Genomic DNA, 27243 nt, shown 5'->3' with positions numbered 1-27243 from the left:
AATGCGCAATATTCAACACAAATTGCACATTTAAGGATGCTGACTAATTAAAAATGTCGATCCATTCATCCATAATCTATAAGTGTTCCTTCTTTCAGGGGGCTGGAGGCTGAAAGGATTTTAAAATATACTACTGAAAACGCTCCTATTTTTATTCTTATTTGTCACAGAGGAACAAAATCACATCAGAAGTTGATCCCAATCAAATTCAAAGTTTTCTATATTTAAGTTAATTTTTTTTTTTTCCTTTAGTGTGTATTTTTTGTCATAAAGCCCACACTGAACTAATTCTTACTTGAAATGTCTGGCTTATTGTGCATAACTTTAGCTATTTTTTTAGTTTTTGGTACTTTTACAATCAAAGAATGAGTTTCTCTTTAAAAGCCTAAATTTGACACATAAGCAACCCAAGCAGAGAATAATGTGCCTTTTTGGATGAAGCACGCAATGTAACAAGTTAAAACTGCATTTCAAATTGCAAAACTAGGTTTTGACTATAAAAAGTAGTCGCTATGCACACGTGAGCAGTGTAATTAGTATATAATTTCATAATGTTGAGAGGAAAAAGTAATAAGTCATCTCTGTACAATTGTTTACCTTTCACAGGAAGACTTGCTGGAAAGCTACAAGTGTGGTGCAGACTTTTTGCCATCCCCTCTGGCCAGCAGGCCAAAATTTGCCTTAACGGCCAGTGCAGTGTGGACCTCTTCAAGCCTTCTGACCGCTGTGGCTGTTGCCGTGGAGAACGATCACACCATTGCTTTCTTGGGCAACAACAAGGGAGAGGTCTTCAAGGTGGTGTTATTTCATCTGTTTCTTCTCTCAGCTTTTCATTTTCTTTAACCTTTCGCCCGGAGGGAGCTTGTGTCAGGTTAATGACGAAGCTCATGTCTGACAGTGTTGCTTTCTTTTTTCTTATTTGTCCAGGTACATCTCACAGCGACAGCGGATGAGTACGGAAAGGTTCCTGGTGACAACATCGGGGAGAAGGTCAACAAGAACCTCTTCTTTGACCTCCCTCACAGCCACCTCTACATCACCACAGAGAAAAAGGTACGTTAGGCAAGAAGAGCACAGCGCATTCATGCAGGTGAACAGCAGAGAGGAAGCCTGTTGCTTCATGGCAGCACTTAAAGTCAAATACAGCTCCATCTTAAATATTGCAGAATAAAACGTCACTTTTTTATTATGCAAGTTTGAAAAGTACTATTTATAAGTGAAATAATCTGTCGTGGATCAAGACTTTTTTCCTATATTATAATCTAAAATGTCTTGTTCTACTGGAAGATTATTTCACTTTTCACCAATATTAAGGAATTATTTGCTTAAAACAAGATCCTATATCTTGCTGAAAAGTCACTTGCAAGTTAGTTTTGTCTTACTCCAAGTGTACAAATATATTTGCACTAGAAACTAGACCAAAAATACTTGCTAAGGTTCTATTACTGCAGTACAAATGGAATATTCTGGTTATTGAAGAGACATTTATCTTTTATTTTGATAGAAAATCTCACCCAGAATTTGATTTTTTTAATCTTTCTTTTTTGCAGCTTTTTGTCTCAACTCCTAGTTGTGCGTTTTAATACAAGTATAACCTGTTCAGTTGTAAAACTCACCAATAATATTTTAAGTCAGAATCGACTGTTACCTTATTAGTAACATTACACTGGCTTTATACATAGATCATTTTTATTACTAAGCAACATTTTAAAAAATTCTGATGAGAATCCCAGGTTGAATAAACCAAATCCCAAGAAAAAAAACAAAACAATTATAGCAAAATCTAGACTTATTTCATGTGACTGAGGTCAAACTTTTGTGTTCACAGCCAAATAGACTTTAAAAAGAAACTGGAAGAAGAGTTAAAAGGGAATAAACAATATATATATATATATATATATATATATATATATATATATATATATATATATATATATATATATATAAAATATAAGAAAGAAGTGGCAACAGTTTATCCAGAAGTTAATATAAACGAACCACTATTATAATAATTACTATTCTTTTAAAAAACAAAGAAAATGTTGCAAATGTTTTGAAGTGAATATATACAGATATATTCTCAGTTGACATACAGCTGAATTTAAATCTCAAACGCTTTTGTATTTCGACAAAAACAACTGCGCCGTACGTAGACAGGCGACTGAAAACTGAACCCAACTTTGATTTTTTCCCCCCCTTCGTTCTGTTGTTATGAGCCAGGCTCACAGCAGAGGGACACAGGGTTAAAAGGGTGACTTGTACTTGATCAAAACAATTTTGAATGACACGATGTTCAGCTGCGTTGGAAGCGGCGAGCGTTCGCGTCTCTGCCAAGCTCAGTCAAAAGCAGAGTTGAGTGCCAACTTTCTTACAGATAAGCGAGATGTGAATCCTTTTAAAACATGAAAAGTATTTTTAGACCGTTTCTCCTGGAAGACGCTCATAGTGCTAAATAATTGCATCAGGGCAGGGATAAAGAGAGAGAAAGAGAATCTGTGCAGCTTTCTCCTAAAAACAGAGAGGCTATTTCAGACACATTTAGGGACTCGTGCGAGCACTTTGCTTGAAGAATACTGACAGCAGAACGTGGTGCCTAATGGAAGTGCATAGGGTAATTACATAGGTAGTTACTTTCTATTAGCCCGATACAGTAAACATTTACTGAATGCTCTGAGTAAATTGTTTCAGTAATTGAACATGACCATGTGCTTTGACAGGAGCACTCCTCCAGCAAACCAGAAGGCACTTCTAGCTGAGCGCCTCGTCTCCGAGGTGCACCGTTTGATCGTACTCTGTTTTGTAATTCTCAAGATCACCAAGGTGCCGGTGCAGACGTGCCTCCAAAAGACAGACTGCAAATCATGCGTGGAGCTGAGGGATCCTTACTGTGGCTGGTGTGTCCTGGAGGGCAGGTGAGAATCTCTGTCACAGAGACACGCACGTGTGCACAAAAACACATGGATGCAAACACCCGCGAATGCTGTTCCGTCTGTGTAACACAGTGGGGTGTTTGTTCGGTGTGTTTTATTGCAGACACATTTAGTACCCCTCGGTGTTTATATTCAGTCTTGTGTTGTCCACGGAACCGTAAGGAATTAAAGCTGTTTGTCAGCTTCATGCAGCGAAGCCAGACTGCAATTTACTCTGATCAGCCTATTTTTATCAGGGTCTGCAAAGTAAAAAAAAAAAAAAAAAAAGGTGCGAATGTGTCATATTTCACAGGTATATGGTCAGGAAGTTTCTTTAGAAAGTTAGTGTTAGTTTTATTATAAAATGTGTGCTTTGGTCATTAGTTGAAGAGATAAACAGGTTGTTTATTTTTTTTAAAAAGTCTAAGCTAGTTGAGTCAGAAAATAAACCTATTTATTTTGCTTAAAGTTGTTTTCCCTCAAAAAGTACCTAAGTTCATTATCCCCGAAATAATTGCCCTTAAAAGTTAAAGTATATTTTTTTTCCAGTGCCAAGATTCTGACTTTTAAAAAATAAATTTCCAAGATAAAAACTCAAAGCCTCACTGTTGGTAAAAGAAGAATGAAACTTTTTGAATTGGTAGTAGATAGATCGAGTTTAGAAATGACTCGACATGATTTTTTTAATGATAATTTTGAGTCAAAATATCACGCTTTTATGATAGTTACAGAAAAATGTAATTAAAGTGAGATATGGTCAAATTGCTTTGATTTCAAACAGAAAAGCAGCAGCCAACACCGAGAAAATAATCTACAATATAAAAATCTGACTGAATAAGAATATGTCCATATATTTAGTATGTAAATATAATGTATTTATAAAATATTCATTTTTTTTGTTCTGTTTATCAAAGAACTCAATGTAATCTGTTATTCCCTGCCTATTTAGTCTGGTTATCTGTCCATGTATTACCTGAACAGGACAGACGGGCGGCGCTCCTTCGGGTTCTGCACGGCTGTTCGTGTTTTTCCTGAACAGAAATACTTTCAGCTTTTACTTTGTAAGCAAATGTAGCAGATTTCCTTCAAGCAGCTGGTGGGCTGTGGAAAACAAAATGAGACTTGTTCTTTTGATGATCATAAAAATTACTTTAAATTTCTGGAATAATTTTAAAAAAATAAATAAAATTTGCTTCTGTAAAATCTTAGAAGTCACTATTTTGGTCTCAAAACTTGAGAAAATGATCATTGCATTTCCAGTCTCCTGTTAGAGAGATAAAACAGTCAGTTTTATAAAGTAGTTTTATGCTTCACAAAGTTAAATAAACCTACCATAAATGAGCCTGGAATGACTTTGTGCTTGTGAAAGTTTGTTTTAAGAACATGTTTTTTTTTTTTTTAGGTCACTTTGGTGTCAAACTATTATTCACAAAGCCCATTGAGATTCTGCTGGAGTCTGGGGCGTGTTTACGGGATGTGGAGCAGATGCTGATGGCGGTTGTTCATCCTTCATTTGTAGGTGCACCAGGAGGTCCGAATGCCGCCGGGCAGAGGAGAGGAACGGCTGGCTGTGGAGCCCCGGGCAGGAATGTCTCAAGATTTTATCCTTCTACCCGCCGAACCTTTCCACCAAAAAAACCGACAAGGTACACACAGCTCCTCTAATTTGCTCTGGTCTTGTTTTTGTGTGTGTGTGTTTTTTTTTTTTTTTCTCTCTCTCTCTTGCTGGCTTCCAGTGTATGCTAAACTCATGCCTATGATCTGAGCTATAAACTGTTTACTCTGAGTCAGCGACCATAGACTCCGGGTCTTCCTGTTCTGTATTGATCCATCCAGAAAGCTCCAAACTTTCCTATTAATAACCAGGCTGGCTGATTGGGCCTTTCACTGTGAAGATTGAGAGCCCCTCTTATGTGCTTTGCTTCTAAAATGGTTTTTCTCATTCCTTTTGCTTCCTATTTTTCTGTCCCTCCCTTTCTGACTCACTGGAATTCCCATCAAAAGCTTGTCTCCTCCTTTCTTGCTCTCAATCAATCTCCCGTCTTTCAAAAGGAAATTGTTTCTTGTTTTCTGACTTCTGTTTCAGAGGCGTTTGTATCATTAACAGAGCAGAGAAATTAACTCAAGTCTTTATTTCTTTTTTTTAATCAAAGCGTGTGATGAACAACATTGATTTTAGGAAGAATCAATTGGTTTTATATTCTCTGTGTGTTTCTTTTTTTTTTTTTTTTTTTTTCCTTTTTTCCCAACCAGATCCAGATCAACATCCAGGCACTCCCTTCTATCGGACCCTCTGACCGTCTGAAGTGTAATGTTGGATCGTTCCAGAGTGAAGGCACCATGTCATCGGGAACCGCCCAGGTCTCCTGTCATCTGCCACAACCTTCGGATATCCCGAAAACTCCAGAGAATCAAGGTCTGGCTTTTCCTTTTCATGTCCAATCCAATTTCCTTAAGGTGCCTCGCAAAAAAGCTCTCAAGGTTTTCCACATTGCAGCTGTAATCTTCAATATATAGTACTGATTTCTCATATGGTGAGCAATCATATGAGAAATATGAGAAACACCCAATTTTGAAGTGACATGGTTTTTGAAATGGATGGATGGATTTATATTAATCCCTATTTACTGTTTACATATTTTTTCTTCATTTCTTTCACACCGAGGCATTTGTGATGAACGAGCTTTGCTTATGTGAAGTTGCAAATATGTTAAAGTAAAACATTTTATAATAATTAAAGCTCCAAGTTTTAAAAGGCAGAGTTATGACTTTATTAGCTTTGAAGAGAATGACACGTTTGCTCTTTTTTTTTGTAAAATCGTTCAAGCTTAGTTCAATTTGATTAGGAATGGGCATTTTTTCATATTGTTTATCATTTATCATGATACATTTCTTATCGTGTTAAGAATTTAGTTTGATCACTTTTGCGATAAATTCTAATTAATGTTGTTTAACCCCAAACTTCCTGTTCAATGAGACAATAAATAAATATGAATAAATTCAGTGGCTGCGCGGAGCTTAGTGATAGAAATCATACTTTTATAGTGAATAGTGTCTGAAAGAATGTTTTACAAATAGAAATGTTTTTCAAGAGCAGTATTTGTGCTTGTGGGCTCATACAGTTACCTAAAAATAGTTCTTATTGTCTTATTGTTATCACAATCGTGGCATAAATTATCATGATAATAAATCCACATTGCCCATAAGGCATGTTGTCATGCTGCAGCCGAGCCTCTGCCTCAGCCTCCAGCAGGTTTCCCATCTTCCTCCAGCATGATGCTGCCACCACCATGTGTGGATGCTAGTTTTAGATGGAGAGAGTTTGGAACGTAGGCTTGAAGGCTAAATTTTAGTCTCATCCGACCACAACTCCCTATTTCACGTGTGTTTTTTGTGTCCGTTATATGGCTTCTGGTTAAGTTCAAATGGGGCGTCTTTGGGTTGTTTGACTTCCACTCGTCTTTCTAAAATTGTTGAAATGATTAATGAGCTGCTTTGCATTGATCTGTAATATAAAAGTGTAAAGTGTGCAGACACTTTGGCCGAACAGTTTATCTCTCCGCTTCAGCTAATTCTGTTCCTTCAGTGTTTGTTTAATTCTGCAATCTGGCTTTTATGATTTAACCACTATCTGCAAAATGTTGGCATTGTCTCAGTTGTGGTCACTTTCAAAAGAGATAAAAAGTTGCCAGCCAAGAAAATCGGTACAAAACGTTACAGATTAGGTCATGATTTGCAAACGGTTGTGGAATCGTTGAACAGATATTTACTGAATGAATCATTTCTCCGGTCTTGGTGAGCACACACGGCATTTGTGCTTTCCCTGCCTTGCTTATCTTTATAAGATACTTAAACATTTTGCTCTCTCCTTAGATTTTGTGGCCGTCTCAGTGAGGATTTTCGTCAACGAGACTGTGGAGCTGGCTGAGAGGGAGTTCAAGTTCTACAACTGTGCAGCCACTGTGAGGAAATCAGAAAACACGCCGTGAGTGAGATTGTTACCTATCAGTTCTGCTCTGTCACTCACCAAAACGCACAGTGACACTGAACACAGCATCGCCTTGACAACCTTGATGTAAATTTATCACCACGCATGAATAGATGAGAGATCAAGGCTCTGTTTGTAAATTGTGATGCATGGCGGCTTTGAATGCACCTCTCGCATTTTTCTGTGCCTTTATTACCAAACCGAGGAAATTGCCTGTGTTCCCTTTTCATTAATCAAAAAATGAAAGTCGATCACACCAGTCCCCCCCTCAGACCCCCACCCATATTTTTTCTTCATTTCTTTCACACCGAGGCATTTGTGATGAACGAGCTTTGCTTATGTGAAGTTGCAGAAATCCATTTCAATGTCAGCTGCATAGATTTTTGTGCCGGACGGCCTCTGATGAGTTTGCATGTTTTTTTTTTTGTTTTTGTTTTTTTAAATTTCATTCTTTACGGGCTTTTGTTTGTATGCAGTAATGTAAATATGCTCGTCAGAATTCCCTGACATTTGATATCGCCGTGTCTTTTAGGTGCATGGCATGCGTGACAAGTCCGTGGGGCTGCCAGTGGAACACGCGTTATCACACATGTAGTGACAAAGACGACAGCTTAGTGGGCCCAGACATCATCGGACACCGTAAGGTCAGTCTCAGCAAAGAGATGAGAGTCGATGTCTTCCATCACTAACAGTGTGTTGGCATGTTAAACGAAGAGAGCCCTGTGTCTGTTTTACATTTTGCCACAATAGAACCACAGACGATGTCAATGTTATTAGCATCTTATGCCACATTCCTACACTAAAGAGAGGGTTTTTTTCAGCATTTTTCCCCTTTATGAAAAGTGTGGTGTGAATTTGTATTGAGCCCTCTTTATTCTGATACACCAAACTAAAATCCAGTGCAACAAACCACCTTGAGACGTCACCTAAATAGTGTTAGGATAGAGTGCACCTATTTCAACCCTGTTCTGCAAAAAACACAAAATCTTATCAAGTATATTTGGTCTAGTTACTAGTGCAAATATCTTTGTGCATTTGAAATAAGGCAAAACTAACTTAAGGGTAACTTTCCATTAGCCTGCTTTAAGTAAATAATTTCTTAATATTGATGGAAAAAGTGTTAAATCCACTGGTAGATTATTTCACTTATGGGAAAAAAAAGTCTTGTTATAAGTGAGATAATCTGCCAGTGGAACAGGTACTTTTTGATCGATATTAATTAATTACTTAAAACCAGCTCCTATCTTGCTGAAAAGTTACAGTGGCCCCGATCCATTGGCTACTTAATAATAGTCACCCAACTGTTGCAAACGTCGGGTTTTCATCACTATATTTAGAGAACTTTCAGACAAAAAAAATCGACAGCAGGTCAAGTTTTTTTTTTAAGATTCGTGATTGGTCAAATTTGTGGTGCAACCCAGGACATACAACCAGCTCTGCAAGGGAAACATATTAATGTGTTGGAATGACTCCAAAGTCCAGACAAAATCCAAATGAGTGTTGAAATGTGCTGTTATGCTCTCCCTTTAATCGGACCGAACCTGAACTATGTTGCAAAGACGAATGGGTAAAACATCAGTCTGTAGATGTGCAAAGCAGACAGAGCCACGCTCCAATAGACTTAGCATTGCATCAAAAGGATATTTATTCAGAGGGATAAAACAATTTTTCAATTTCTTTTTAGAATCAAAAATGTAAAATTATGCATCATTTTCTGTCCACTTTATATTTCTTGTCTTGTATTTCTGTAAAAATGCAATTCCACTAAAATACATTAAGATTCGTGGTTGAAATTTGATTAAACATGAGAAGAGCAGGGGTGTGAACACTTTTATAAGACCGTGTATCTGTTCATCGATTGTGACCCAGCAACTGACTGTACAGAGCCTTCCTGAAAATTAATATTAAAAAAAATGCAAATCCCTCAATCAGTTGCCAGCATCGTCCATGACAAACACCGAGTGTGGAAGATATCAATTTACAAGTCGGCAGATGTTCCAGCGATACACTTATCTGTTGCCGCAGACGAGGGCGTCCGTTAAGTGGCTTGCATGTTTGAAATGCAGATCATTAAAAGTGGGAGTGTCTGACTTGCTTTGATGTGTTTTCAGGGATCGGATTGTCCTCGGTTTGAGAATCCAGACCCAGTTCTGATCCCAGTGGGCCACGAGACCAGTATCAGTTTTGAAGGGATCAATTTGGAGAACTACGAGGTAAACGACCCAAAACATTCACTGGTTTGTTAGCAAACAAACGAATGCGGTAGAAAAGCTGTAAAAGAATAAATAAACAGCTTTTTCTTGATTAAAAAGAAGAAAAAAAGAACTCCACCTTTATAAGAAAGCAGAAAGAGGAAGCAGACGTCGGACGTGCTAAATTCCATTAATCACCTAAATCACAACAGGAAGTCATTACAGTGAAGCGAAATGGGAAATGCACTGTATTTATGTAGCACTCTGATAGTATTATTGACCAAGCAAAGTGCTTTAAAACACAAGCCACATTCATACACATTTATGCAGAGTTTTTTTTTTTTTTCCTTCTTCCTGCCTTACATAAAGCACTTCTATCACAGACGCACTTATACATCAGGGGAAACTGGGAGATTTACCAGTGTTGCTAAGAACACGTCGACATGTGGACTAGACTGGCCGGGGATGAAGCACCTACCTCCTGATTAACGGTGGACTCCCTCTGCCTCTTTAGTCATCACTTCTGATTGAGACTTTGAGTGTTGAAGCAAGTCTTAATCCAAGTTTTGAAGCCAAACTTGCCACTTTTGTGTGCCTTCATAAGACACCATCTGAGGCTGAAGGATCTATAAAGCTACCTGTAATTTACTAACGTATAATCATCTCAGTGTGTGAAGGCTGGAACAGTCTGCATGTATTTTTTATTTTTTTTTGCCATGCTAATGGAATAGGCGAACATAGTATGTACCTGCATGTACGTCTCAAAAAAAGAAAAAGAAGGTCATTTTATTATGAAGTTTATTTCCATAATTAAAACTCATTCTGNAGNTTAAACACAGCGTCTTTATTTCTTTTAAGTTTTCATACAGAGTTGCTGGTGGTTCAGTTCTGTATCCAGGCATACTATTGGATAGCTAAGTGGAAGGAAAAAGTGCATTGGGAAAAAGATACACAATCAACAGGCATGAAAGCGTCCTTGAGAGGATTATGAATCAAAGTCCATTAAAGAATTTACAGAGGCATCGTCTGCAGCTCTTGTGAGAGCTTAAAGACAGATTTATTGGTTGAAATATTAAAATAGGCAATTGTACGTTTTTTTAGAGGGCGTTTCAGGTATTTGCAGCTTTTAATTTTTTGGCTCGCGGCTGTGTTGCACAGACACTTCTGGGAATAAAAGTTGTTTTGGTCTAATATATTCAAATTTTCTGAGACACTGAATTTTAGGTTTTCATTTGCTGCTTTCATTTGGTGATCAGTATTAATGTTGCTAATCACTTGAAATATGTCAAGATATCACTTAGTGAGTCTTGTCTTTGTTCTAATGATAGCCAATGCCTTCTGCATCAGTTCACCTGTTCCCCTCGTTGTTGTCACGCAGGATCATGTTTTCACCATCGGCACCGAACTGATGAAAAACATGGAGGAAGTGGTCAGAAAAGAGAGCGGTCGTTTCTACAGTTTTAACGGCTTCAGTGTGAGTACGCCACAGCTGTAAATACTGCACTATACTCTTGTTTCTTTCCTGGGTGTTAGCAGAAAATATCCTCCACTGAACTGCAGCTTCTAAGCTACAGCTAAGGTGTGGGGTTGTTCAGTTTATAGTGCTACACAAGTAGCAGCATATACCGTAGGACAGCCTCTGTTCTTTCTGCAGCACATCCTTTTTTATCGCCAAGCATGTTCTGTATGTTGCGTAATTATAAATGCATTTACCCTTTAGCAGTTTTTTCCTAATCCTTTGATATTCTCTAGCTCCCTCTAATGGACAGCCTCCACTCGTTTGAGTTATTTCGGCTGCGTCTGTCCACATTTTGAAATCTCTGATTGAGAAACTCGAACTGTATCTTGCCCCCAGCTATGTTCTTTCTCCAACATTGATTTCCTCTGCTGAAAATCTGCCAGACTGGGTATAATTTTTCTTTTTCTTTCTATTTTTTTCCCCCCTTGGCACAGGGTGGCAGCAGCAGCCCACACTGTTTGTCGAGAAGAGTTTAAATGTAATAAATCTCTGGATTTCATAGTATTTATTCATTCTGTTTTCAATTCCTTAGTTCTCCTACGATAAGTCACCGGAGACCAGCATCCTGTTTTACATGAAGGACAAGAGGACTGGGAACAAGATGGACAGCACTCTGAACGGTGCATTTCTTAAGCAACCTGGAACAAAAACGAGAGATGGGGAATCTGACTAATACTCCATAACCGTTCTTCTCTCCTCCCTTGCGATCCAGTCACCCTGTACAACTGCTCCGTGGGGAGGGAGGACTGTAGCCTCTGCAAGTCTGCCGACTCGAAGTACAACTGTGTGTGGTGCAGCAAGCAGAAGGCGTGTGTGTTCAAGAAGCTCTGTAGTGATTCCCAAAACACTGAGTGCCCCAACCCTGAGATCACCAACGTAAGTACCGGCAAACCTCACATTTACATTTAAAATGTGACTCCGCGTCCAGGATGTTTGAACAGGAGAACACATTGATCTGTGGGATTGGATTATTGATTAGACCAGTGTATTGGCTGTGTATTGTCTGTCTCATCTGTGTGTTGACAGAAGATTTGGAAGTCTCCTTGTGAGCATGCTGCAATGTTCCTCCATTATGTCTAGATTGGATCGATATTTTGTTTGCCTACTTGGTTGTTGGTGTCTTTTTTGTCATTGACAAAAGAAATGCAGACCAGTAATTGTGTTGATGTGATTCAGACAGAGGTTGTCAGCAGCCACAACACTGACAAACGGATATATTGGTTGATGGTAACGCGGATAAATGGCATTGGCAGGATTGTTTATGGTGTCAGTGGGTTGATCAATCATTGAGACTTTCAAGGATCCCAGACGTTTCATTCAGTTTGTCTGCTAAACCTTTATTCTACTTGTTCACAAAAACAGCCAGACTCCTAAATCTCTACCATCTTTTCTTAAACTAGAACCAAGAATCTAAATGTATGGAATAAGGATTTTATGTGACAGGTCAACAAAAAAAAAATGTTGACATACCAACGTTTACATTTACATTGATACCCCTAAATAAAATCCTGTGCAGCACACATCGCTTTGCAGTCTACTTAATCAAAGTATAAATCCAGGTGTTTTTATTAGTTTAAAGCATTGATTTTGATGAATTAATTACGTAGATTTTTTTTAAAAATCAATCAAAAAGGTTCCTGCTGGAAGCTGGAAACCTGCAAGTTTTATTTTTCTTTAAAGAATAACCAATAATCTCCAGCTGTTGTTGCAAATGAAGGTTTATGTACAGAGTATTGATACGGGGAGGCGGGTTTCAAAGAGGCACTACACTTTGAAAGAGGAAAAAATAGATTTCAAAGTTATGCCCCGTGTGTTGATCTGTCACAGATTCAAAGTGCTTTATGATGTAAAGCACTTTGAACTGCCTTGATGCTGAAATGAGCCACACAAATAAGCTCCATTGATTGATTTCTGCAAACTTTCTCCCTGCAGATCGTCCCTCTTTTTGGGCCCATGGAAGGAGGCATCTCCATTACCATCCACGGGTCCAACCTTGGTATTTACAAGGAGGACATTAAAAACATCACAGTAGCCGGAAAGCCCTGCATACATCAGGCGGAAAAGTATTCTGTCTCCACCAGGTAAAGTACGCTCGGTGTGAGCTGCACCACAAACACACGTTTCATTGTCATTTTCCTAATTTGTGTTTTTGAAGCATCTCTGCATTCGGAGGCTTTTCCCTCTCCTCGCTGTGTCGTGCCTGCATGTGTTATAAAGCTTATTATACAACCGTATTGATCTGATGGTCTCCAGACACGGGCGGGTTTAGTAAAAAGTCTTTTTAAAGGACACAGACACTGCATATTGTTTTTTTTGAGTAAATCTAAAGCAACATATCACATTTAGCTCCTTCATTCAAATTCTGCTCAGGTGAACTGTTAGACCTGACCAAGGTGTCTGGAGTCCCAGGTTAAATATTTTTATAAAGCTCTGACTGAAATGCATATAAAGGAGAATGCAGTCAGAATAGCATACAAGCGCCTCTAAAAACGCATTTAAACTTAAAACTGTAATGAATCACTCACTCTTATTTTGCTTTATCTGCTTTTCTTTTAAACATTTTGTTGGACAAAACTCCATATAACCCAAACCATAAGAGTCTGAAAATACATTTGATTTAACAGGCAAATGTACAGCTTATATAAACGATTACGAAACTGTCATGATTGTGTAGGAGGCATGCCGACTCCTCTTCTGCCTCTTTTTTGTGATTGTGTTTTATGTGTAGATTGGGGATGTTTTTAACTAATTTACACAATCAATGATGTCAACATTCCTGTTTTTGTGAAAATTTAAAGTTTAATAGATCTAATTAATTTTCTCAAACTTTACTGTTTTTAAACTAAACAGGAGAAAATTATTTCAAAGTTATAAAATAATTTCAAAGTTGCAGCTGCAGAAACGACACTCAGTTTCTGCTGATAAGAAGACAAAGCTACCGTAATATTATTTTTAATCTGCTGAACACACTCAATGAAGTCCGCCATGTTGTCCATCTGCCACGTTTTTCCCTGAATAAGTGTTTGTGGAAGCACTTAGATGTCCATGTGTGCCGACGTTTGTTTTCATAAAATACTGCCACACCTGCAAACACAAAAGTCCCTCGATATTCAGCAAACTATCATTATTTTTATTTGTTTACTCTGCATCGCTCTGATATTATTAATGATACTTTCACTGACTAAATAGAGTTTAAAATCTAGCTGGAGCATTTTTGGTCACATTTTAGATAATATGACTAGAAATAAAATGTTCTGTGGATGGTTTCTTGGTTAATTGATCATTAGCTGGATGTTGATCGTTGAGTCTTTAGGGAGGGCTTTAAACTCCCCACTGATAGTGAACATGCACACTTGTGTTATTGTAGAGAATAAAAGTAGTAGAATATAAATGATGTAGCTCTTAATTGCTCCATTTAAAAAAGTAGCGCAACGTGAAGCAATGTTTCCAACTTAAAACAGGTTTAATGGTTAATACATAGAAAGGATTAAACCATTTGATTTTTCTGCTTTCAATATAGGTCTCTGACTTAACTCAAAATTTCTTATAACTTGCACAATAAAATATTTTAATTTGTAGTGAAATTGTTCTTACTAAGAGTGGCAGCAATTTAAGATGCTTCAAAATGAGCAGGAAAAAAGGTATTTAGTCATGCCCTTTGTAGTATGGTTAAGTAATCTGGTCAAAGTATGACATTGTGTCATTTTTAGTATAAGTTGATCTTTTTTATCTGCATGGTTGGAAAAGTCTGAGGAATAAATTATCTTTGTCAAATAATGTAAAGAAATGTAACAAGAAGCAGAAATCAATAGAAAACATTTTTAATTCTGACCTTTGCTCTTTATCACCTTCTTCAAACGGGGCAAGTGTTTCCAGGCCGGTCTTAATTACGACATTATTTCAGTCGTGATAATATCTCGCACGGAGTTTTAATGGTTTATTCCCTTCATCTTGCAGGCATTTTATTTGGCAGGGCACAGTTAGGAAGATAATTGCTTTAACCAAGTCTACCAAATTCACTTCAGTCACAGCTGGGTCTAAAAGTGCTCACTTCATACAAATGGTCTATAAAACAGAAAACAGCCTCTTGCCAGAGCAGTTGACACCTGGCAGGATGGAGCTACATTTACGACAAATCCTCGCCCCGCCATCTGCATGATGAGGCATAAACCGGGATTTATGTGACCAGATGGAAGTCTTCCGGTCTTAAATCATTCACTTTTGTTCCTGCGAACGCACTCCTCTCCTCTTGTTGCTAGCTGCCACGCGTTTTTTTTGTTTGTTTTTTGTTTTTCAGGTTGAAGTGTGCTTGGTTTGAGCTCCTCATTCTGATATTGGGGCCTGCTCATTTGCCCGAATCAGGCTTGTTGTGTTAACTTTAATCAGCTGCAACACACTTCCCCTAAAATCTGCTGAAGATGTGGACAGATGCCGACATAATAAGCAGCCACACATCAAAAGTTGGCTAGTGCAACTAAAGATACTGAAATAATTTTTGTAATTATTCAGCGCTACTGAAATATTAACTTGTGTTGAAACAGTCACTTTCCATTTGCTTTCCCTTATTTATTTTACAGTTTTTCTCACAATCTGATACAGTCTTTACTCTTTTTTTTTTTACAAACTGTGATTTTTAGGGAGCATTACAGAGCAGAGATTTTTTAATCGATGCCAGTAGCTGTAAAAGTAGACTTGTGACTTGCAAGACTGATAATGAGGATTACCTAAAAAGTAAAATATGGTCCATGCCTGAAATACGTTCTCACGTCTGAACCTTTGTTATTGGATTTGTCCAGTGTCGTGTGTGAGATTGGACATATAGGCCCCAATGAAAGCCTCTCGGGTCCAGTGGAGATATGGGTGAATGGGGGAAAGAGAGGAAAGTCCCGCATTAACTTCACCTACAGGGTAAGTACCAAACTTTACTCTGCTGCCTGACTAGAAATAAGTCTTAAATGTTTTAAGGAAAGGAGATAAAAACTTTGTTGGGGATTTTTGTGTGTGAAAGAGGAGCACAACGTAGTGGTTAAATGTAAAGTGGTAATTCAAAACTGTTTTTTGGGGGGGGGTTTTGAGCACTTGTGAAAAATCAGATTTGAAGACATATTGTGGTTTTAAGTCTGGACTTTGACTGGGTCATTTTAACACATAAGATGCACATATGCATGCTTGTTCTGCATACAGCTAAGGGTTCCCATCAAGTATAGGTTTCATTTGCCCACTGAAGGATAAGCATCCATAAAGCATGATGCTGCTACAGCCCTGTGCCAGGGGTATGAAAATCAAGGGAATTCTGAAAAATTGTAAAAACATTTGAAAACTATTCACTTTTTTTTACCCTTCATATTTTTGCTTTTTGTGTGTGTGTGCCTGTGTGTGTGTACGTGTGTGTTGGTTTGTCCCAAAAAGCAGAGAATGTTTGTGGTTGAAATTTGATAAATGAGACAAAGCCATATGAAAACTTTTGCAAGCCACTACACTCTTCTTAAAACTTAAACTAGATCATAAATTATGCATTTCTTTGTTAAAATGCTCCAAATAGGGGTAGAGTTTAATTTTCATTATTGAAGTGCTAAACAGCAGTTTAACTTCAGTAGTCACTTTTTCTTAATGCTTTATAAGATCACAGCTCATCTTTTTTTAACTGGCCTTTCATATCGCCGCCTTTTCCCCCCACAAGGGAATTGCTTCTGCCTAACTACGCGGCATTTTGAGGCAGATGTGCAGCTTGTATGGGTTTGTGGCAGAATGCTTTTGATAGAGCGAGTGTGGGTTGTTCAAGGAGCCCGAGAGAAAGGGTGCATGTTTACGGCGCAGCACTGTTATCTCTGTGTGTGTAGCTCCTCTGGTTGTGTGAGCCTGGGGGTTGACGCTTGTGTGTTTGAGTCCTTGCAAGATAGATATGTGCACTTATTCAAACATTGCTTGGTGACAAACAACCTGACTGCTTTTTCTCCCTGCCCCCCCTTTGCTAGGACCCAGTGCCAGAAGCTGTGCACCCTGCTAGAGGGCCTAAAGCAGGGGGCACGAACATTACAATAACTGGGCAGTTTCTGAACACCAGCAGCAAGGAGGATGTCCAGGTTAAAGTTGGAGACATGAACTGTGCTGTGTAAGGATTGCATTCAGGTTTCTATGGATGCCATTAATCTCTCTGATGAAATAGCCAGCTGTTATCCAGACGTAAAGCCTGTTTTTGCACAAAAAGTAAAACTTTAATTGAACTTAGCTATAGAAATGTATTTTCCCCTCTGTTTCACTCTTGTGGCTGCCAAAGTTCCTTCAAACTTAATATTTAAAAATAACCAAGAGAAGCGTTTGAGCCAGGACTGTTGGGTTGCTGCCATGTTGGCTTGCACAGCGACCTTTTGTAGCCCACCCACCCTTCTTGCCTGTACTGAGCTTTGTCCTTGTCTTGGCAGGAAGGAATTCGGGGAAGCTATCGTCTGCAAGACAGGTGAATACCAACAGGAGAAGTTGCCTCTGGAGAAGCTGCCCGTCACAATTCAGTACGGAAAGAAGACCATTACGTTCGTCCAAGGTGCCTTCCAGTACATGGAAAACCCAACGGTGTCGGACCATCAGCCCAGAGGAAGCTTCGTCTGGTCAGTTTAACTAAAGCATCCACCTTTGGTCACAGTGTGATATGATCTGGTTCTGTTTGACATGTTAGGATTGTTAGGATTTGCATATTTTAGTTGTTGATCATGATAGTGATCTATTCATCTCTATAAGCCTGGTGGGCCACCAGGCTTTACTTGTGGCCCCATCAGGCTTAACATTTCTTATGTTTTTTTAAGTCTTTTTTAAAATGTTAGTATTTTTTTAAGGCTTTATAGTTGTTGTTCAGGTATTAATGTCCAAGTCTTTCAATTACACATAATTATCAAGTGATATATTTTCAAACTTCCTGTCAACTTTAAACATTTTTTAACTCAGAAACACGACAGGCCGCTGGATGAATGACTGGAGCACCAGACCACCAGGCTTAGCAAGTTTTCTGGGGGGAAACCTTATCTTCCATTGGAGAGATTTCAAAAATATGTTTTGAAGGGACTTGTATGGACTTGGGAGCAAGCTGCAGTGTTTTTACCATAAACTTTGTACAGTTATTGAAGTCCTTTAAATCTGTGGCATCTGCTCTGCTGTGGGCCAAATATCACAAATAGTTGTTACAAGTTTTCAATTTTCAAATGTTTTTAATTTTCATTAAAATGGGAAAAAAAAACTGTTTTCACCTTTTTTCCCATTACAATCAACATCTTCACTGTCTTTTATGGAGATTTTATGCGATTGACTAAGTAGCAGAAAATTTGTGAAATAAGGCAAAAACACATTGCTTTGCTTTTTTATTAGTAATAAAAAAGCTCCACCCATTTTTCTAAAAGTCTTTCATGTACATTGAAGTTGTAAATTGGGGGGAAAAGTCCAAAGGCAATGGATTTTGATCCAATAACTTTTGCTTTACAGAATTTGAGGAAAAGCCATGAAAAACTCATAAACTTGCTATAAATTATGTTTTAAAAAGACTGCGGTGTGCTGCAACAGTTGCACCTCCCATAGAAACATCTGAAATCAAACATCGATCTGGAGCATAACCCTGAAAGTCGTATTGGGGGGGGGGGGGGGGGAAAGAGAAATCACAAGAGTCAGACTTCTACATTTCCAGCCCGAGGGGTTGTCTTCGAGCTGAAGGAATAGACCCAGGACAACACGTACTAACATTTTAGATAATTAAAGGACACACTGCTATACTCAGACCGGCAAAACACACACAAGTTGCATTCAGCGCTCTGTACCTGTCGGAGAAAGCCTTGAGCACCTTGTAACTATAAACATGCTATTACAGACATCACCCCTGACATCGCTTTCCTCGAAAGGCATAGGCACCTCAGGCTGCTCATATTTCTGTATGGAAACAAATTGTTCTGGAACGGGTTTTAAGTTATACATTTCACAATTGATTTTGTTTGTCTAAGAGGTAAACGCACCTTTTTCTTTTTTTTTTGTTTTTTTGCTAGCACTTTGCCGTTTTGCAAAAGATAAACTGCTGCTTAACGGCTTTGCGATCCCCAGGTGACGAATCCTGAAGATGACCACAAACGATAACAACATTTGTGCTCACTTAGCCTGTAAAGTACATCTGTGTATATGTGCTGGTTGGCAAAGCACATTTTTATGAATAAATACATGCACTTTAACAAATGGCTGCTTTTCTCAGATGGTGAATATCATCTACATTATCTTATAAGCAAAATCGATGTGTTGGCGCTTCGCTCCCAGCGCTTTTCTGCAACGGCTGACAGCCTCTCTGTAAAGTGTTGTCTTGTTTTGAAGGCTTCAGGAGATGCAATTTTCTGGCCCTAACAGTCATCATCCTGCCAGAGCTGCTGATGTCTAAATCTCTGCAATGGAAGCGGTGTAGCAAAATGTCACAAAGACCGTTAGAAGTGAGGAAAAAAATGAGCGAACAGGACTCGGACTGATTGCACCTTTTGAACTCCAAGAAGTAAAACAGAGTTTAAAAATGGAATAAGAAAGACTTAAAAATGTACCGTGTAATAAAGTGTTTGATAATTTCTTAATCAGTTTTTCTCCATTATCTGTTTTTCCTCCATTATGTATTGAAACAACTTGCTGTAAAATTGCTTTAGCTTCTTTTTAAAACGCCTGTTTTCTTACAAGTCGCTCATTTTCTTTAAATTTAATCTGAACTCTGTGTGTCTGGGAATTCACATGCATAATTTCTGTTTGATTTGTGTTTCTAGTGGTGGGAGGAACATTGTGGTCACAGGCTCCGGTTTTGATCTCATCCAGACCGCTGTGATGAGGGTCCAGGGAGACAACTCATCATCTGTCGAGGTCTCTGCTACATTTCTTCATCACCGTTTCTCTTCTTTGATCCGATCTGTCATCGAGCGTTTGTCTTTTCCCAGTCACTTGTCTTTGGCAGCGCTGTTCTGCTCTGCTCCTTCGTTGACGATTAATTCAAAATTAGCTTTGCTGTTGTTAAATTAACTTCTGATTTACATCCATCCCTTCTTTTTTTTTTCTCCCACCAATTAGGAACACTCTTTAAATCTATAAACCCTGTTAAGCTCAAGGTAAAAGACAAATTGTCTCAATCTCACCATAAAGTAACTAATCCTTGACCGGCTTCATTAGGTTGATCCGAGCCAGAAGGTTTTGCTGCTGTTTACCAATCTGTGTCCTGGGCAGCGTTTTCTGGACAGATTCAGTTCATTTTATTTAAAGACCTCCATGTAATAGCAGATTTAAAGTTTCACAACGGTGCTAAACTTTACCACTTTGTTCTTGGGCCAAGGTTCTGGGCAGAGATTGGAAAAATACTTCTGGCCGGCACAGCCTAGAACGGGATGTAGAGTGTTATCTCAAAGGCTTAAGCTGCTCTGTTTGATAAACTCCTCTTGGTTCAACTCCATCCAACTAAGCCCAAATATGCACACACATTATTGCTGCTGGCACGTGGTAAACCAATGTTTATATGTAGGTCAGGTTGGTGGTGAGCCATCAAGTGGTTTTCTGTTTTTTTGAAAGACGCTCTGTACTTTTCATTTTGAAACGCAGCCCTCTGTAGTCTGCATATCAGTTATCATAAGCAGTCATATTTAAGAGCCAATTTCCTTACTATGACGGAGAGTAGAATGGTTTTTGTGGTCGGCTGTAAGAAGCCTTATTGAAAATGTTTATATTACCATGTTGAAATATGAGGGCAGTATTGCACTTTTGTATAATTCCAGATAATCTTAGGCTAGATTTAGCTAAACTATAACATGTAAAATTGTTTAATTTATTTATTGGTAAAATGTAAACATTGCATATAGTCCTGTTTATAATAATAGCAGTGTGGTAAAAAAAAAAAAGGGTAACACTTCATTTGAAAGCGTGTGCATAAGACTGACATAACACCAGTCATGAACATGACAGTGTTACTTGGTAAATAATGACATTTTTAATGCAAAGTTTCATTGAAATGTGCATTAAAAATCCGTTAAAAGCATCAACTTTGCATTAAAAGTGCAGTTATTCACCAAATAATGCAAAGTTAACAATTTTATTGGACTTTTAATGCAACTTTTAGTACAACTTTGCATTAAAAATATCATTATTTACCGAATGACACGTCATGACAGCAGACACAAACATTCATGAAGATGTCAGACATATGCACACCCCGTCAAATAAAGGGTTACCAAAAAATATAAGTGAAGCTTGAATTTCATGTGAAATTCAAGCTTTATTCTGTTTTCTAAATCAAATCTTTAAAACTGTGTTACATTTTCCCCACCTACAGAATTGCACTTACAAAATATTGTCTGCATTTTTCCTTACAAACTAACTGAAATATGCTTGGAAGATTTAGCTTCCCTGTAAACCAGTGAAATGGCATTTAGTTGTTTAAGAGAAGTGCTGTAGGAATTCAATGATTTCTCTGCATTTCTTGGTTTTGCCTCATGGCTGCTGTTGCCCCTGCTGTCTGACAAACTGTCTGCAGCCCCTAAAAACCTCTAACAAGAACAACCTCGCTGTCATCAGGCCACAAAATGTTGCTTTACTTCTCTTTAGACAAGGAAATGTGTTTTTTGGTCAACTTTAGCGTCTTCAGTTTGAATCCTTGGTTTGTTCTTCTGTGGCTCTCATGTAACCTATAAAGATAGATTTAAATATTCTTGCATGTCGTTCTAGTTTGGCTTTCACCTTTAAAAGTATTTGAGGTTATTGTAGCTAAGCAGCGTTTCTACCACTTTGTTTTCCTCTTTCCAGTTATTTTCTTAATCAAAACGCGTTTCTGTTTTAAAAGGGATCAGGAAACAACGCATTTCGTTCAGGTTATCATATTGGAATGCATTATAGCCAACATTTGCTGAACTGAACTCCACTCCATTATTTTAAACCAGGCTCCTTTCAGTTTGTAAATGAGTGGCACAAAATCAGCAGCATACATGTCCTGGATCTGTTCTCTTTTTTTTTTATTTTTAAGTTATTTGTCATGTCTGGTTGGCGACACAGGACTGCTCTTATTTTAAACAAAAGCTTATAGCAGCTATAGTAATCTTTAAAGCAAAACTCAGCATATTCTCTATATATTATTTCATATCAAACTAGACCTGAATGTAAAATACACAGACCCATGTAATATGAGTAACTATGAATAGAAAACATACATGGTGAAAAAAAGATGCTCTGTTGTATTTTTTTTCCAAATAAATGCAAAAGTATGAGTTTCAAATAAAAAAGGCTGAAATTTACTTGTTTTTAGGAAATTAGGTAGACAAATTAACGCTTTAAGGCAAACTTAAGCCATACAAATGACAACAATAATAAGAATTTAAACTCACAGTTGGTTTGAATTTATGTGAATTACGGCCCACCTGCCTTCTCTTGCAAAGATAAACTGTGACGGAGATTGCTGGGGGGTTTTCACTCCGTTATCACAACAATCAGTGAGTGACAGAGTATAAAAAAAAGCAAACTAAAAAGTTTAATAAAGTGCTGAAATGCTGTTTGGAGGAGTGACTGTGATTTGTGACTCATCAGAGGCAGATGCTGCTCTCTGTGGCAGATTGGAGTCTGAATGATGATTTCAAAGATGTGCATAATTTTATCCTCTTTATTGTACAAAAAACTGCAAAAAAAAAGCCCAACAACAATAAAACAAAGGCCCTTCAACACCTACTATTTGCTTTTTGAATCTCTAATCCCAGTCGATAGCTTTCTGTGCTCGTACTGGTGTGTCTTCTACATTCATTTCATTCATTTCTTTTTTTTTTTTTTTTGGAAACGACTCAGGTCGCCCACGAGAAGAACGACACGGTCATCCAGTTTCGCTCTCCGACTGTGAGCGGCTCTCACAGCCAGGACTTCAGAACCTACATCCAGCTGGACAACTGGGTGAAGGAGCTCAAGTCCTTCAAATACTACGCCAACCCCGTCTTCGAGAATGTGACGAAGAAGGTCATCACCGAGACCAGCATCATCATCGTCAAGGTGAGCGCTCGCTGCACCGACTCCCTTCAAACTGTTTCGTTTCCTCGAAACAATTAAGAGAAATTGCTTTGTTATCTGACATGAGTTAAAATGAAAATGTGGGGGGGAAATTGCTGAGTTGCACTTCTGAGACATTAACGTTACTTAGCAGCTCATATCCTTCTCGGCTCTGTTGCGTATAAAAGTTATGCAAATAACAGAGCACTTGTTATCTTTAAGTTGTTGGTTGGAAATGATGAATGCAAATTAGTGTTGCAGTTCGCAGACCTTGTAGAAATGTAAGAGAACAGCTTAGGAAACAAAAAGGCTTTGGCTCGTTTGTGGTATACAGTTAGGGATTACAATATTTAAATAAACTGAATGTTTTATGTGGTCTAGATTAAAAATGAGATTCAAATCATTCTTTAAATATACACAAATGCTCATTTCTTCAGCTTTTTTCCTCATAATTAAAAGAGTTGAATATTTCCTCATATCTTCTTCCAGTTTTAAAATGTTTTATTTTAAACTCTTAACTAGGAAGTTTAAAACAGGAAAAAAAAAGTGATTTGTCATTGTTATATTGATTAATGCAGATTGTTCAGTTTACATTTTCTTACTCCAAAAAATTATGATAAAGCCAACAGTCTTTGACTTAATGTTTTGAGCTAAGATCAGAATAAACACAAGAGCTTTTCGGTTATTTTGTTGTGGTTTACATAAATCTCCCTTGTACTAAAATAATAATAAGTTTGACTTATTGTCTCCCCAGTGATTTGATTTGACAGAAATGTAAGGTTGATTTTCTTAAGTGAGCAACCGCTTGTAATTATCCCTGCAGCAACTATAATCTTAGGAATTTAAATGACTTCTAATTACTTTTCAACCCTTAAACAGAACGGGACTGTTAAGAGTTTTGCTCTTTTCACCCATTTCTAATTAAAAAGCCTAGAATAATGCTCGCTCTGCTCTTTACATCCTTTATCTAATGTTGGTAGTTATTATTTCTTTCCTCTCCCGTCCTGTTCGGTCTCAACACGGTGAGCGTTTCTGTTGCTCTTCTCTCGAAGGGTCGAGGGTTCTCCAGGGCGATGACCGCCAAGGAAGCCCAAGCGTTTGTGGGTGACGTCCAGTGTCAAGTCAACACGCTTCAGGACGACAAGCTGTTCCTGGACCCACCTTCCAGTAAGCCCCGGGCCCGCTCCAGACGGCAGCGCCGAGACACCCGCCCCGAGCTGCTGGACCTGATGGTAAGAACAGATCAAGACCAAGAGCTGAAGCATGGAGGAAACGCCCAGCATGATGTTAAACTATACTGTCCAATGTTTCCATCCATCCTATCCATTCTAATGTGCACTCTTTGTCCACATTGTATGAAGATATTTCCTGTATGAACTTGACTCGGGCTCTCAGTGCATTCTTAGTCTTTGCAGCTACAAACTTTAAAGTGGAGAACGTCCTCCTTGGCAGTGGAGTGGAAGTGTAAATGAGAAGAAAATCAAAAAGCACACATCCCTCAAATCTGCACTAAGAAACATTATTACTTGATTAAATGTTCTTTGCAAAAACTCCAGACCCTCATGCAGAGGTGTAGAGGAGAACAGCTATTCATTATGAGTATCAACTCTGGTTCTCTAGGCATGTCCTCTATACGTCTTGAGACTTTTTCTTTTTTTCCTTTTCTCCAGCTGAAGAATTTCTCTGTAGCTACAGGCCCCTATAATTACATTTAATTATATCCAACCCACAATTGTGATGAATAGAGTAATCTCTCCCATGGGTAGTACCTAAAAGTGAGCTATTGTTTCATTTCTGCGGCTGTTCTGTGCTGCATAGTTAAGGAACATGACTGGACTATCAACAGTACAAGATGTGTGCAGTAAAGAAAGGAGAGCACACTGGGATCTGGCATAACATTATGATCACTGACGGGCGAAGCTGCACCGATGATCCCTTGTTCATAGTGGTACCGGTTACCGAGTGGGACACGTTGGGCTGCGAGTGAACATTTTATCCTCAAAGTTATGCTATAAAGAGAAAAATGGACAAGAGTGAGTATTAGTTTTGTTCTGATAAGAAGGTGTCGGAAGATAAACTGTGCATCCCAGTTTGTAGTGCTGCCGTTTTGGCAGCAAATGGAGATCATAATGTGACGGCGAACAATTTTACGTGTTAACATTTGTCTGATTTAAAAGGAAACGGTGGCCGTTTCACAGCAGCAGTTCTGCATACGCTTTGTACGAATGTTGCTGATTGTACAAAGAATGTAGACTTAAAATGTTCTCATGTTTTGTGGCATTTTTAGCAATTTAAAACTACAATAAAATGTTCTTATTTGTCACTGTTTACAATCATAAGCACCCCTATTTCTCTAAAAGTAAAACTTACATCATTTAATAGGCCATTTGCATTAGAAGCACCAATATAATTATGTTTAATCATCTGTTCAAATATATTGATATTTGTTGATGATCTTATTGTACCAAGAGTAAAGAAAGTTACTTTAACAATCCCAAGTGTACTGTTTGTTTTTGGGGTTTAAAGTAGGGATTTTCATTTTAGCAATAGTTTTTGTTTCTTCATTGTAATCAACGATAGCAATAATTGTTTCTTCCCAGTTTATACCGCAGGCTTTTCACGGATTGGTCACAGCAGTTTTGTGTAATTGCAATTAGTTTTTTGGAAGAGTGACCTTCAGTTATTAAAATAAAATGTATTAATTTTCGTGATATATTTAGTTAAAAACATTTCGTTGAAGGTCAGTATGTAGGACACACTGGCTTTCTGCTGGTGCGAAGCCGACCTTGTTCATTTTCTCGTCACTAAAATGGATTTCAGTCGAAATAGGAGCAGATTCACATTTGTATACTTGTGTGTTGCTTTGCACGCTGTCTGCCACTGACTGTTTCTGGGTAGAACATGCTTTATTCTATACATTGTAAGAGTTTCCCACTGTGTTTATCCACAGATCAAGTTTGGAAAGGGAGAGTGGGTAATCGGCTCGGTGCAGTATGAGAAGAAGAACGATTTGTCTCTCTACATAATCATCCCTGCAGTTATTGTGCCCATGCTGCTCATCATCATCATTTCAGTCTACTGCTACAGGTGAATTAGGCTCACTCCCATGTGGTAAAATGCAGTAGCGGGGATTCACACTATCACCGATTTAATTATAAATCAGAATTAAAAAACATTTTTTTGCCGTATAGTACGGAGCTAAAACAGTGTCAGTGTTCACACGTGCACAGAACGATTCACAAATGCAATGCAAGATTCGCACTTGTACTTTTGATGCAAACACAAATGTATCTTCATTTACCAGCTGATTCTGGTCTGCGAATTTTGCTTCGAGTTAAGAGACCCTGACTTGACTCAGCCCACAAATGTCATCTTTTTAACAGGGAAACAGATATCGTCCTTATTTCAGCCAATCACAAGAACACACCTCACGTGGAGGGTGTAACTTGTGTATAAGCCAATCATATTAGCCCATTTCAACAGCGCTGTAGACAGTTTACAACTCAACATGACTAAAGGCAGCAATAGTGGAGCAGCTGCTCATCGACATGTTATGAGAAGTTTTTAATTATGAATGTTAATTGGTTTAATTGTGCAAGCTGTGTAAGAGGGGCCATGCTACTAAACTGTGCTAGCCAAGAAGTTGAATTTCTTGTAATGAAGCCAAACCAAGGTAGCAGTTCGGGATTTTGTAAATTTACTGGCCCTGTAGATTTCCTCAGCCCCAAGATAATAATAGCCTTGGTTTTAAAGTTCTGCCCTTTATATGATCAGTTATTAAAACAAGGTAATAATTCATTTAAATCACACTTTTCATAAACACAAAGCGATTATTTTTACTTACCCTACAAGGCTGAAGGCCTGCCAAAATATAAATATGTGCCCCTCCGGCCCCCTAAAACACATGAAGATGTGAACACTGGTGCGAGCATCAAAGTAAAAATTGTGCGTTGGCGTTAACGACAAGGTGGCGGTGCCAGAGCTCCCACAGTGAAAATAGAGTTTGGAACATGCGAGGGCCACCAACGCTGCTCATGTTTGCATCAGAAATACTTGTGAATCTTAATTCTGTGCATTTGTGAATACTGAGACTGTTTTATCGCCATGGCACAGCGCAGATGAAATGTTTTATTGGACCCACTGTTGCAACTTTCCTCTCCTCTTTGCATGAGTTTAGGAGAAAGAGTCAACAGGCCGAAAGAGAATATGAGAAAGTCAAGCATCAGCTGGAGAACCTGGAGGAGAGCGTCAGAGACCGCTGCAAGAAGGAGTTCACCGGTAATGGGAAACCAGCTGCTAATTCTCAGCAATGTGATTAATGACTGATGAAGAGTGCTGTGCTTCATTGCTGTGATTCTATATTTTTTTTCACTGCAATTAATTCAGCTCTCCCTCTTAGTCTTGTTCTGTCATCAGTATGAAAAGCGGTTTAGCAAAAAAACGGTTATAAAAAGCGGTCTTTTAATGTGGAATTGATTTTTCCTGGAAGGTTTTTTTCTTTCTATATCTCTAACAACGTAATTTAGACAGATCAGCAGTGCACAAAGGAAACAGGGGGGGGGGGGGGGGGGGAGGCACGCCTCCTAATTATTTGGAAAAAACGAATATATTTTATTTTTTGTTTTATTT

General features: G+C 38.4%; 1 protein-coding gene across 1 annotated transcript in view; it reads left to right on the top strand.

Annotated features, from left to right (window-relative positions):
- Positions 1-27243, top strand: part of plxnb2b (plexin b2b) — a 157868-nt gene that overhangs the window by 109899 nt on the left and 20726 nt on the right. Inside the window, exons 4-23 of the mRNA XM_015048210.1 lie at positions 607-795; positions 928-1053; positions 2812-2912; positions 4429-4555; positions 5163-5325; positions 6783-6894; positions 7430-7541; positions 9009-9110; positions 10468-10563; positions 11141-11228; positions 11321-11484; positions 12541-12689; positions 15405-15516; positions 16584-16720; positions 17031-17213; positions 19377-19470; positions 22420-22617; positions 23667-23846; positions 25565-25701; positions 26792-26892. Of these exons, the coding sequence (XP_014903696.1) occupies positions 607-795; positions 928-1053; positions 2812-2912; positions 4429-4555; positions 5163-5325; positions 6783-6894; positions 7430-7541; positions 9009-9110; positions 10468-10563; positions 11141-11228; positions 11321-11484; positions 12541-12689; positions 15405-15516; positions 16584-16720; positions 17031-17213; positions 19377-19470; positions 22420-22617; positions 23667-23846; positions 25565-25701; positions 26792-26892 (2671 nt within the window). The remainder of the gene's footprint in view (positions 1-606; positions 796-927; positions 1054-2811; positions 2913-4428; positions 4556-5162; positions 5326-6782; positions 6895-7429; positions 7542-9008; positions 9111-10467; positions 10564-11140; positions 11229-11320; positions 11485-12540; positions 12690-15404; positions 15517-16583; positions 16721-17030; positions 17214-19376; positions 19471-22419; positions 22618-23666; positions 23847-25564; positions 25702-26791; positions 26893-27243) is intronic.

Source organism: Poecilia latipinna, unplaced genomic scaffold (genome assembly GCF_001443285.1).
Source record: "Poecilia latipinna isolate Pla-1442-1.1 unplaced genomic scaffold, P_latipinna-1.0 Scaffold867, whole genome shotgun sequence".
Classification (NCBI taxonomy): domain Eukaryota; kingdom Metazoa; phylum Chordata; class Actinopteri; order Cyprinodontiformes; family Poeciliidae; genus Poecilia; species Poecilia latipinna.
This window is presented reverse-complemented; position numbering and strand designations above follow the sequence as displayed.